At 43.6% G+C, this 13006-nt stretch overlaps 1 protein-coding gene across 1 annotated transcript; it reads left to right on the forward strand.

Moving 5' to 3' along the window:
* The first annotated feature begins 6166 nt into the window (after positions 1–6166).
* Positions 6167–11342, forward strand: LOC125515976 (zinc finger CCCH domain-containing protein 13). The gene is made up of 11 exons (XM_048681457.2): positions 6167–6462; positions 7938–8075; positions 8190–8223; positions 8514–8646; positions 8753–8809; positions 9100–9197; positions 9318–9389; positions 9598–9785; positions 10197–10384; positions 10645–10827; positions 10997–11342. The coding sequence occupies exons 1-11, from the start codon at positions 6303–6305 to the stop codon at positions 11033–11035; spliced, it is 1290 nt and encodes a 429-aa protein (XP_048537414.1). The 5' UTR covers positions 6167–6302; the 3' UTR covers positions 11036–11342.
* The last annotated feature ends 1664 nt before the right edge of the window (positions 11343–13006 follow it).

The following is a 13006-nucleotide window of genomic DNA, read 5'->3' on the forward strand; positions in this document are numbered from 1 at the left end:
GAACGCGGAGGTGCCGTGCGTTCGGCACTTGATCATCGGTGATTTGAATCACGACGAGTACGACTCCATCAACCCCGTTCACTTGAACGCTTCCGCTTAGCGATCTACAAGGGTATGTAGATGCACTCTCCTTCCCCTCATTGCTGGTCTCTCCATAGATAGATCTTGGTGACACGTAGGAAAATTTTGAATTTCTGCTACGTTACCAAGGAGGCAGCACATGAAGCAGTCTGGGTGAAGGAGTTCATTACTGACCTAGGAGTCATACCCAATGCGTCGGGCCCGATGACTCTCTTCTGTGACAACACTGGAGCTATTGCCCTTGCCAAGGAGCCCAGGTTTCACAGGAAGACCAGGCATATCAAGCGTCGCTTCAACTCCATTCGTGAAAGTGTTCAAAATGGAGACATAGAGATTTGTAAAGTACATACGGACCTGAATGTAGCAGATCCGTTGACTAAACCTCTCCCTAGAGCAAAACATGATCAACACCAGAATTCCATGGGTGTTCGATTCATCACAATGTAACTAGATTATTGACTCTAGTGCAAGTGGGAGACTGTTGGAAATATGCCCTAGAGGCAATAATAAAAGGATTATTATTATATTTCCCTGTTCATGATAATTGTCTATTATTCATGCTATAATTTTATTATCCGGAAATCGTAATACATGTGTGAATACATAGACCACAATGTGTCCCTAGTGAGCCTCTAGTTGACTAGCTCGTTGATCAACAGATAGTCATGGTTTCCTGGCTATGGACATGGGGATGTCATTGATAACGGGATCACATCATTAGGAGAATGATGTGATGGACAAGACCCAATCCTAAACATAGCACAAGATCGTATAGTTCGTTTGCTAGAGTTTTTCCAATGTCAAGTATCTTTTCCTTAGACCATGAGATCGTGTAACTCCCGGATACCGTAGGAGTGCTTTGGGTGTACCAAACATCACAACGTAACTGAGTGACTATAAAGGTATACTGCGGGTATCTCCGAAAGTGTCTGTTGGGTTGACACGGATCAAGACTGGGATTTGTCACTCCGTATGACGGAGAGGTATCTCTGGGCCCACTCGGTAATGCATCATCACAATGAGCTCAAAGTGACCAAGTGTCTGGTCACGGGATCATGCATTACGGTACGAGTAAAGTGACTTGCCGCTAACGAGATTGAACGAGGTATTGGGATACCGAAGATCGAATCTCGGGCAAGTAACGTACCGATTGACAAAGGGAATTGTATACGGGGTTGCTTGAATCCTCGACATCGTGGTTCATCCGATGAGATCATCGAGGAGCATGTGGGAGCCAACATGGGTATCTAGATCCCGCTGTTGGTTATTGACCGGAGAGCCATCTCGGTCATGTCTACATGTCTCCCGAACCCGTAGGGTCTACACACTTAAGGTTCGGTGACGCTAGGGTTGTAGAGATATGAATATGCAGTAACCCGAAAGTTGTTCGGAGTCCCGAATGAGATCCTGGACGTCATGAGGAGTTCCGGAATGGTCCGGAGGTGAAGAATTATATATAGGAAGTGCAGTTTCGGCCATCGGGAGAGTTTCGGGGGTCACCGGTATTGTACCGGGACCACCGGAAGGGTCCCGGGGGTCCACCGGGTGGGGCCACCCATCCCGGAAGGCCCCATGGGCCAAAGTGGGGAGGGGAACCAGCCCATAGTGGGTTGGTGCTCCCCCCTTGGCCCACCCCATGCGCCTAGGGTTGGGAACCCTAGGGTGGGGGGCGCCCCACCTGACTTGGGGGGCACTCCACCCCTTGGCCGCCGCCCCCCTAGGAGATCCCATCTCCTAGGGCCGGCGCACCCCCTAGGGGGCCTATATAAAGGGGGGGAGGGAGGGGGCAGCCGCACCCTTGAGTCTTGGCGCCTCCCTCTCCCCTGCAACACCTCTCCCTCTCGTAGTAGAACGGCGAAGCCCTGCTGCGGTGACCCCTGCATCCACCACCACGCCGTCGTGCTGCTGAATCTTCATCAACCTCTCCTTCCCCCTTGCTGGATCAAGAAGGAGGAGACGTCACGCTGACCGTACGTGTGTTGAACGTGGAGGTGACGTCCGCTCGGCGCTAGGATCTCCGGTGATTTGGATCACGTCGAGTACGACTTCCTCATACCCGTTCTTTGAACGCTTCCGCGCGTGATCTACAAAGGTATGTAGATGCAATCCGATCACTCGTTGCTAGATGAACTCATAGATGGATCTTGGTGAAACCGTAGAAAAAAAATTGTTTACTGCAACGTTCCCCAACAGTTTTCTCATAGGCTTATTATAAAGGCCGAATATTTCAAGATTATTATTTTTGAATGAAAGGGGGTTGCCCCCCGCCCCACTTTATAGAATGAAGCAGAAAGCAACCAGTCACAAGTTTTTGATGGAAACCGACTACTACAAAGCAGCTAATGCAACGATAGAAACCTACAACCAAATAGAACAACAATTTTTGGCTTGATCGCATAAGTTTTTAGTCTACTTATTACAGAGCACCGGTAGAAAAAAGAACAATGGAGGATGAATCAAAAGGTAGATCTTCAAGGGAATGGGTTGATCCAAAGGATGTATCCTGTGCAACGAACCATCTCATGCTACGGATGCACCAATGCAATCTGAGCTGCTAGATGGACAATAGAGGAACCAGATTCTATATACAGATGGGCTGCCGGTACATTTTCCATATTCGTCCTCAGATATCATCCATTTGCGCGAAGAGTCCTCTCCCAAGACATCATCTCTTCCCTTCTTCTTGTCTTTGTCTCCTGCACCTGAGCATGACAGGGCGATTCGGATTTGGAGCTAGGGTTAGCAATTCGTCTGGTCACCTCTCTGGCCCACTCCCCTAGACCGCTCGACCTTCTTCCCTCTATCTCTTGTACCTTGTTCCGTTGCCGGTGACGCATCAGCGTCCCTCCTCTTCTCTGAAACGGTCGTCCACAGTGGAGCGCGGCTACACTATTTCTGCGGGACATTGACACAACAACCGCAAAGGAGCTGGCCATGTGATACAGTGGGATGCTAATTGTATTGTGTTCAAGTAGTCCATTAAGGCTTGAACTGTCTCACAGAAATGTAATCAAATTAGAATGTATACAGAGGAAACTCTGTAAAATTTAAAAGATTGATGAGAAGTAACTGACTGTCATGTAGACCAAAGGGTTCAGACTTTGTGTAGGTACATGAGATAAAAAAATATGTCATAAGGAAAACTTTGTTTCTACACAATTCATAAAAGAATGTCATCTGCTTTCATTTTTGACATTTTCGAGCTCTTCTATATGCGACTGTTCCTCCACACATACATCAATCTGATTAGAACCAGAGGTAGCGGTGCATTCCGAGTTTCCGACAATAGTAGTATCTCTTTGCTTTAGGCAAATGAATGAGCACCATGCAGCTCTGAAAGAGACCAAGTTGATGCAAGTAGAACACTAGCTTCTACAGCAAATTTGTTTTTTTTCATAGACGAGCATGTAGCTAATCATGCAGACAATACCTGAAAATCACGAAAATCATAAATTTTCAGATGCATAGGAAAACAGGAGAGGTCACCAAAATAACATGGTTGGATGAGATTAAATTTATCTTGTAGGGAATTTCCGCAATACTTGCCGTTGTTTCACTCCTGCAAACTAATAGTATAAATATCTTACAGAAAATTCAAAAACAAGACAGGTATGACAGACCTGAAAATGTTATGGGTCAACTGAAGAATTGCCTAATCATATTAAGTGTCTAATTACAGTTAAAGTCCACCTGTACTATTAGTCTGCTGTTAGCACATGTAATATGGATTCAATTTACGTGCATGGGGCCATATACATGAGAACTATTGCTCAAATATTTCGGCATCATACTAGCGAAGCTGTTCCATGTTTCTACCCACACGTGCTGCTGCTGTACCATCCTGAGGCACGACATTTTGAGCACAGGAGGCAGATGAGATGAGAGGGAAAGGAAAAGATGTCTTGGGGAATGACTGTTGGTGCAAATAGATCACTAGTTTAGTATTCTAAACGCTCTTATATTAGTTTACGGAGGGAATACCAGCAGCTCATCTGTTTACAGACTCTGGTCCCTCTATTGTGCATCGGGCGGCTCAGATTGCATTGGTGCACCCGTAGCATCAGTTCGCTCGTTGCATAGGATACGTCCTCGGTTGATCCATCGTCTCCCACGCCCAGTTCTTCAGTTGGTCTCTTCTTGCATCATCTCCATGCGATCCGGAGGAGTTCCCCATGCCGTTTGTCCAAAAGGAGAATGCATTGTTGTAATAGAGTTGCCTGCACATCGTCGCAGAGAACCTTCCATTGTTGTAAATAGCAACTTAGTTTTGCAAGAATGCATTTCACACTTCTCCATTTGCGCCTCTGAAAGCAAAACTCGTTTCTTAGTCTCCACAGGCTCCATAAGGCAGCAGTTGTCACCAAATTCAAAACAACATTCTTCTTATGCATATTCCAGAAGGATATGATATTTTCAAAACCGGTTATTTTGTCGACACCAAAGAATTCTGCAACAAAATCCCAAACTTGTTAGGCAACCACGCAATCAAACAACAAGTGTTGAACAGTTTCATATTCAGAGCAGAAAAGGCAGGAAGGATCCTCAACTACTCTTCTTTTAGCAAGATTATCTCTAATAAGTACCTTATTGTGAACACATAACCACAGAAAGATATGAATATTCTGTAGACATAAGATTTTTCACATTTTGTCACTAATAGTAGGAACTATCCCTCCAAAGTTAATTTGCTTATAGAAGGATTTTACTGAATATACCCCACTGGGTTCTAAGCCCCAAATTGGGGTGTCCACCCCATCCAGAGGAGGATGCTGCTTGACCACACAAACAAGTTGATCCTAGCGGTCCATACCAAAGCGATCAACACATCTTCTAAATGCCAGTTTTAATTCATTCCCATCCCAGATCTGGGCCACTGTACTATCAACTTGATTACAGATACTAAATACTCCCTCCGTTTCTAAATATTTGTCTTTCTGGAGATTTGAACAAGTGACAACATATAGAGCAAAATGAGTGAATCTATACTCTAAAATATGTCTATATACATCCGTATGTAATAGTCCATTTGAAATCTCTAAAAAGACAAATATTTAGGAACGGAGGGAGTAGGTCCCAAAATTGTACTTTAAAGGAACAATCCCCCACCCACACATCATGCCAAAAGCTAATGAGATTCCCATCTCCCAACCTCCATCTATAGAAGATTTTTGCTGCTGCCATGGCCCAAGTAATACACTTCCAAAAGGTAGAGCCCCCTTCACTTTTAGCCCAGAGGAGATTGGGGGAATTAACTCTGTATTTATACAAGAGGAGTTTAGTCCAGTCCGAGTCAGGGTGATCAAAGAATCTTTTACCCCAAGAAGCTAGCAAGGCCATATTATATTCTTTAATATTGGGAACCCCAAACCCTCAAATTCCTTCTTCCTATTAATTAAGCCCCAATTGGCTAGGTGGTATTTGTGTTGATCTCCCAAATTCCCTCAAAAGAAATGAGCCATTTGAGAGTTAATGACATTGATTGCCCACTTAGGAAATTTGATCACGGACATTAAGTAAGCAGAAATACTAATCACACAAGCACACAACAATATAATTTTCCATTTATAAATGAGATATCTTCCCAGCCAACCAGAAATGCCTTTAATGATTCTGTCAATGATAGGCTGGAGATCTTCTCTTTTAAGTTTATCATAGTGCAGAGGCACTCTCAGATACTTTATAGGGAATGAGCCTTTTTTTTACAACCGAAGATTTATGCAAACTCCTTAGCAGTTGCCTCCTCAACATTGATAGTCATGAAATCACTTTTGTGAAAGTTAATTTTCATTCCAGATAAGTTCTCAAAACATGACAAAAGCCATTTAAAATTCCTTGCTTTATGACCAGAGTTTTTCAAGAAGAGTATGGTGCCGTCTGCATATTGCAGACTAACCACACCTCCAGGAATCACATGGGGCAGAAACCCCGAGATTAAGTTTTGGGAAGTGGCTTCTTTGAGCATTTTGATAAAAACATCAGCAACCAAGTTAAACAATAGAGGGGAGTCTATTTCAAGATTATCAAAACTGGTACACATAAATAATACACTTATACACTGAAAAAAAAAACCATACTTATACGCCATCTCCTGGCAAGTGCCCGAACCCACCCCAGCCCATCTCCGCTCCTCCTCCCGACCCAGGTGCTCCGCCTACCTAGGGCATCCGCATCCTCCCCTCCCCTCTAGCCCCCGCGATCGGGACTCCCCCCGCCGGCGAGCGATGTTGCCCCCTCCGCGCCGCGGCCCGGCGTACAAGACCAAGATGTGCGCGCTGTGGCAGAACGGCAACTGCGACCGCGAGCTCTGCAGCTTCGCCCACGGCACGGCCGAGCTCCGCCGGCCCCCCTCCTCCCGGCCCACCTTCCCGCCCCACCACGCCGGTACGTATGCGCGCCCTCTCTCCCCGTGCCCGCCACCCCATTGCCCCTCCTGTTCGGTCGCCTGTCGTTTCTCCCCGAGATCCTCGCCCGGGGTTTAGGGTTTCTGTCGTAGCGAGATGCGGGGAGGGTTGGATGTTGCCTAATTCTCTTGATTTTTATGGTAGTTAGGGTGTAGATCTACGGAAATCTAGGTGCATGATTGAATGTTGGGAAATCTAGGGTATGGAATACTGCCAAAGATGGCTGAATGCTGGAAAGATTGGGTTTTGGATCCCACCAAGAATGGTCGTTCGCGAAATTCGGGTGATTTGTATCTTAGCGAAATGAAACGGTTACCTCTGAAGAACAACACGGTCATTATGAGTTGTTTGCCAGCCACATGAACGACACATTACAAATGGTTAATTTTTATTTCTTTTGGAGATCAGGTTGACTAGAAGGATGTATTTATGAGAATTTGCCCATGCTAGTCCTTAAGGAATGATATGTCTGAATTGGATTATTATGGATGGACGTTTCTGGAGCATTTTTCTATTTTCTAGGCGACATGATGTTGACAAGTTATTTTTGTGTTTGCTTCATGATTCATTTAATCTATGTGTTCCATGTGTTGTGGCTTATTGTGCTTGGGTGGTTTACTATGATTTTCGTACTACTGCTTGAATTGAACATCAGCTGCTGCAGATAGATAACAATTGAGTAAGCATTCTAACAACTGGAAGCTTGTTGCAGAATTAGGTGGCATTCTTACTGGTTGTCTTTTGATTTAATTGCCATCACAAATTTGTTAGACTCGACTGCTGCCAGAGGATAACATGGCCTTTTCTATAGATTTCTTCGATTGGTATTTCGATGATTTGTCGTGACCACTAAATGCTCGGGCTGTATCAGAAGGTGAACCTTTGAGGGTATTGGCCTCCTTTGATTGATACCCATAATATGTTTGATGTGCTATGATCACGGCAGAGTCCACTGAATGATTAGCAGGCTTTGCAATGAACCAAGTTGCATATCTTTTGATCATGGCACATCAACTAGTTTCATTGGGAAGTATTCTTATCGCTGGCAATCCAAGTCGCCGAAGATATCTGGACAAATGCTAGTACATTTATATGGTGATATCTGGATTATGGCAGACCTTATTTCATCATAATTGCTGTATGGGCTGTTTATGGAGCTTCCATCTATTTCACTTCAGATGATCAACATTATGAGTATTGGTATTATCCTAATGGATGCATCATTGTATCTTGGTGTCTGCTTGCGTATTATTTTTTGGCGCTGCGTTTTTTTTGCATGGCTAATGACATTATCCTGGAGCTGCTGCTACTTATTGCTAATTGAATAATCTTGTAGATCAAGTTCGTGGTAAGCTTGACAGGCTTATGGGTGTCCTTCTCTCCTTATCGCTCCATTTTACTCTGTTGACATGAGTTCTTCCTTGTATAAAACTTGTAAACCTTCGTTTCTTTTAGGGAGAAGAGATTATAGAGGTGGTGATTTCAGAGGCAGGATTGAAAGGAGGTTCTCACCTCGCAGGAGGCATTCCCCTGGAAGAGATTTCAGGGGTCATCGTTCCCTACACGATCGAAGACCAACTTCTCGAGAAAGGGGTAAACTCTCTCTCTCTCTCTCTCTCTCACACACACACACACACACACACACCTGTTCACTTCTACGTTCTGCTTGCTCCTGCTATACGTTCTTATTTGTAATTTTGCTTGCAGAGTCTAGCTTTTCACGGTCTCCCAGCAGGAAGAGGTATATATTGCAGTTCAACATACGATCCTCGTCTTTTGGAGCCATTTAATTGTAAAAATACTTTGAACACATTAGTATTTTTTAAGTTATCTTGTATTCTTATATGCTTAATTGTTATCAACATAGCAGATAACTATGATTTGTTCCAATCTAAATGGAATGCAATGCAGCACACTTCACTGCAGTCTCACTGGATTTGTTGGTTTACTAGATATGTTCTATCTGTCTTGAATATGAGCAAGTCATGTTTATCTTGTAATTTACTGTTTATGTTATCTTCAATCTTTCAGTGAGAGGAGGCATGAAAAGAAGATGGATGATGGAGAAACAAACTCATCTAAGAGTTCTCCTATCTCTGATAATAATGATAGGAAAAAGGAAAAAGTCACTAGTGGTGACGAGAAAGAGGATTATGAAAAGGAGGTATGAGGCTTTGAGCACTGTGTAATCCAGTTTATAGATCACATGCACCTTTGTCACATTTTCCATATTGAAATTCTGAATTTTTCAAAATTTGAATATTGTGCAGCTGAAACAAGTTAGATCAGATATGGAGGCTCTGCGTGACGATAAATCTCATCTCGAGGTCAGTTTTTGTTTCAATGCAATGTTGTGCATTGTTACACATTCCACCCAGAAATGTATGTGTTTTTGCCAAACATCGAACCCAACTTGTTGGCAAGGCTATATTTATGTGGGAGACTATTAATGTCCAGAATATCATATTTCTTGAACATAGCTAGTAAATGTTAGCGTACCATGTTAAAAGAAAAAAGATTAAATTGTTATTTATGCCCTTTGTTCAATGTATGTCATTTACATCGGCCGACCTTCTAAAATCTTCACTCCGTGCTCTAATTAACATTTACTCTGTAGATTGTTTTGGATGAGAAAATGGACGAAGTGCGCAGGATTTCTAGCCAAGTAAGTGACCTTGATCAGCAGCTGAGGAGGGAGAAAGAAGAATGTCATAGGTATCTAAGCAACACTTGCGCATGCCAATTTGGTCACTTTCTTTATTATTAATATCAATAGCTAGGTGGTTTTATTATGTAGATATCCTGTTCTCATATTGAATTATGATTCCAACGTAGAATGACGTCAAAAATGAAGAAGTTCCTAAAAGCTCATGTCCGTTTTATGAAAGCTCGGGAGGAGTTGAAAAGGTGCATACTCATCAATATTAAATCTTGTAATGAAATACATTCTTGGCTTGCTTACATCACTATATTCTACACCCTCCGTAAAGAAATATAAGAGCGTTTAGAATACTAAAGTAGTAATCTAAACACTCTTATATTAGTTTACAGAGGGAGTATCTTTCATGACTTGCGAATTTGTAGTAACTAAGTATTGACTATTGGAGCTGTGCAGGTCACAAGCTCGTTTTGAGAGACTTGGTGATATGCTTGCTTCAGAAATTTTAAAGCGTGGTGCTAATGAAGAAGCTTCCAGCGTCCATGTTGATGAAGATCTAAATGGACCTTATGAAAGGAGTCCAAATGCTACTCCAGCTAAAAAGCGATCAATCCCATACTCAACTAGTGATGAGGCAAAAGCTGGTAGGTTGCTTGGATTCTTGGATGATTTATATATACTGCTGAAGAACATATGATGATCAGCACAATGTGGATCTCGTACATATTTTTACTTCCATATGCATCTTAACATGTTTAAGCAACCCATCTTATTAAGTATTAAGCAATAGCTAAAGGTTCCAACTGTTAATCTTAAGCATTAAATACATGTGATTAATTACTATGTAGAAACATTGGAGGGGGTAATTTTTTTCTTCACATTATTGAGATTTCATTCTGTACATTATTGCATGTGATTAATTACTATGTAGAAACATTGGAGGGGGTAATTTTTTTCTTCACATTATTGAGATTTCATTCTGTACATTATTGCAGAAATATCTTTCTATCATATTGCTTGTATACTTGCATCTAATCTTTTGTCCATTTTTTCAGCTAAGAAAAGAAGAGAGCGAGAGACTGATACATTCACTAGATCAGATAAATATAGGTCAGAAGGCGATATTACAGACTATGATAAAACAAGTAAGGGTAGTGATGGAACAAAATCTATATATTTGAAGAAGAGACTGTGGGAAGATGAAAAGAATAAGCTTGGAAATGCTGCCTCCTCTGCAGACCAGGTCCAGTATTTCCCCGTGCCATCTTAGTTTTGTGTTAAATGTCATATCGTGATTGCTGGCTTGTTTATTACCCCATGCCATCTCAGTTTTGTGTTTAAATGTCAGATTGTGATTGCTGGCTTGCTTATAAGTAACGAGTGAACCTCATAGTTTTCCTTCATTATCGAGTCGCTAGACTATTAGCAATGAATCATCTTGACGAATGAATTCTGCATATTACAAGAGAATACTTAATTGAGTAGATATTTTTAAACTTACAGGTGAAAGATTCTCCAGTGAAGCATGCTTTGCCCTCCACTGGTATGGCTGCTCGTGCCTTATATGACCTTAACGAGGCAGTTGAACTGGATGATAGAAACGAACAGCTAGATGCATCGCTAGAAAATGATGCTGACGGGACTAGATCGCCTGTACCTCCAGTGGGCCAAAATGCCTTCGAGCAGGTGACTATCCTCCAAGAAACCGGGAACCTGTTTTATCATATGCACTAAAAAAAGCATGACATTGCTCATTTACATTCTCCCCGCCTATATTTCTTATTATAGAAGAATAGTTATTGGCTTGCATATGACGAACATGCGTGCTCACAGTTTGTTGCATCTTCTTTCCCAGTATGAGGACCTCGACGAGGAAGTGGATGTGGACGTATAAGCCGAGCACAGAGTTGATATGATAAACGACGCGATGGCGGTGGCGCATAATACACCAGTTGGCTTCTGGGAGTCCGAAGACTGTTATTAGCATTTCCGTGTACAAAGTGGCATCTTTTGTGTTTTTTTAGCATAATATACCTATCTATTTGATATATATATTGGGTGTTTTTAGCTTTTTACTCAGAATCCTCGTTTTGTAGTGGCATCCTTTGGTGTTGAGCTGTGACTTTGTTGATCCTGGTTGCGGCCTGCTCCGTGGAGCTAACTTATTTTCGTGAATGGCAACTGTCTCTTCGATTTTGTCAGTGACGTTGCCGTGCACTAGGGATTTCTATGTCATCTCGCAAGCCAATCAGCCCAGTAACTAATGTATTTTCTATAGCACATTCCCTGTTTTTGGCGTCATGGTGGATTATGGTAATCCTGGTTATTTATCTTGATTTTGTCTCACCATGCAGCAATTAGATCATTTGCCTAACCTTTTTTGCAACTAGCTCTTGAGTTTGAGGTTTGCTCTCATAAACCATGTGCACAAGCACATTATTCTCTTGAAATAAAACACAATAAGAACGCGTCTCCGCTGGAACTCGGCGGGGTTGCCGCCACTGCATCTCTTGCGTCGCGTGCCCTCCTCGAGGGAGAGGGAGAGGGGAAAAATAATAATCTTATACGGCCTTGGTCGTACGCCCCATGTTGCGAGACCCGCTTCCACTGTTGACAGTTGGCAAAACGACTCTCAAAGCACCCTTCCCCGCTTCCCCTGCTGCTTCCCCTGCCGATAGTTGGCAAAACAAATCTCAAAGCACCCTTCCCCTTTCTTCCATGTCTGATTTCGCTCTCTCCTTTGATTTCTCTCTCTCCTCTCGTCGAGCAGCTAGCTTCACCAATAGGAGCCGGAACACATCAGGGCACTCCCTTGCTGCATCCGTATGCCCTGAGATCTCCTCCCATGTCGCCCCCTTTCCAGCACCAGCCGTCCATGACAGAGTCCCTGCCATGCTCGGGTCCCATGGCCACCATCAGCACGAGCTGCTCCGTTGTCACCATCGATGGCGAGCCCGTGCAGAAGTCGAGCAGGGTCCACAAGATCTCGGCGCTACAAGATAGGGAGTCCACGAGGAAACACCACAAGGAGGTGGATGACCTTTTTATTGACGCCACACGTCATCTAAGCCCTCGGACCGACGGCGAGTGTCGGTGTCAAAACCGGCGGATCTCGGGTAGGGGGTCCCAAACTGTGCGTCTAAGGCGGATGGTAACAGGAGGCAGGGGACACAATGTTTTACCCAGGTTCGGGCCCTCTTGATGGAGGTAAACCCTACGTCCTGCTTGATTATTCTTGATAATATGAGTAGTACAAGAGTTGATCTACCGCGAGATCGGAGAGGCTAAACCCTAAAAGCTAGCCTATGGTATGATTGTATGTTGTCCTACGGACTAAAACCCTCCGATTTATATAGACACCGGAGAGGACTAGGGTTACACAGAGTCGGTTACAAGGAAGGAGATCTACATATCCGTATTGCCAAGCTTGCCTTCCACGCCAAGGAGAGTCCCATCCAGACACGAGACGAAGTCTTCAATCTTGTATCTTCATAGTCCAACAGTCCGGCCAAAGGATATAGTCCGGCTGTCCGGATACCCCCTAATCCAGGACTCCCTCAGTAGCCCCTGAATCAGGCTTCAATGACGATGAGTCCGACGCGCAGATTGTCTTCGGCATTGCAAGGCGGGTTCCTCCTCCGAGTACTTCATAGAAGATTTTGAACACGAGGATCGTGTCCGGCTTTGCAAAACAAGTTCCACATACCACCGTAGAGAGAATAATATTTCTACAAATCTGATCTGCTGACGTACCCCGTAGCGTGGCATCACACCACAGCCAAGTCTTTATTCGAATCGTTTTTCATAACCTATCTCAGCGTGTTTCGCGAGACGGTTTCCTTGGCACGTCTTGTCGAAGCAGAGA

The sequence above is a fragment of the Triticum urartu genome, chromosome 6A, assembly GCF_056163025.1.
Source record: "Triticum urartu cultivar PI428250 chromosome 6A, HENAU_Tu73, whole genome shotgun sequence".
In the NCBI taxonomy this organism is placed as follows: domain Eukaryota; kingdom Viridiplantae; phylum Streptophyta; class Magnoliopsida; order Poales; family Poaceae; genus Triticum; species Triticum urartu.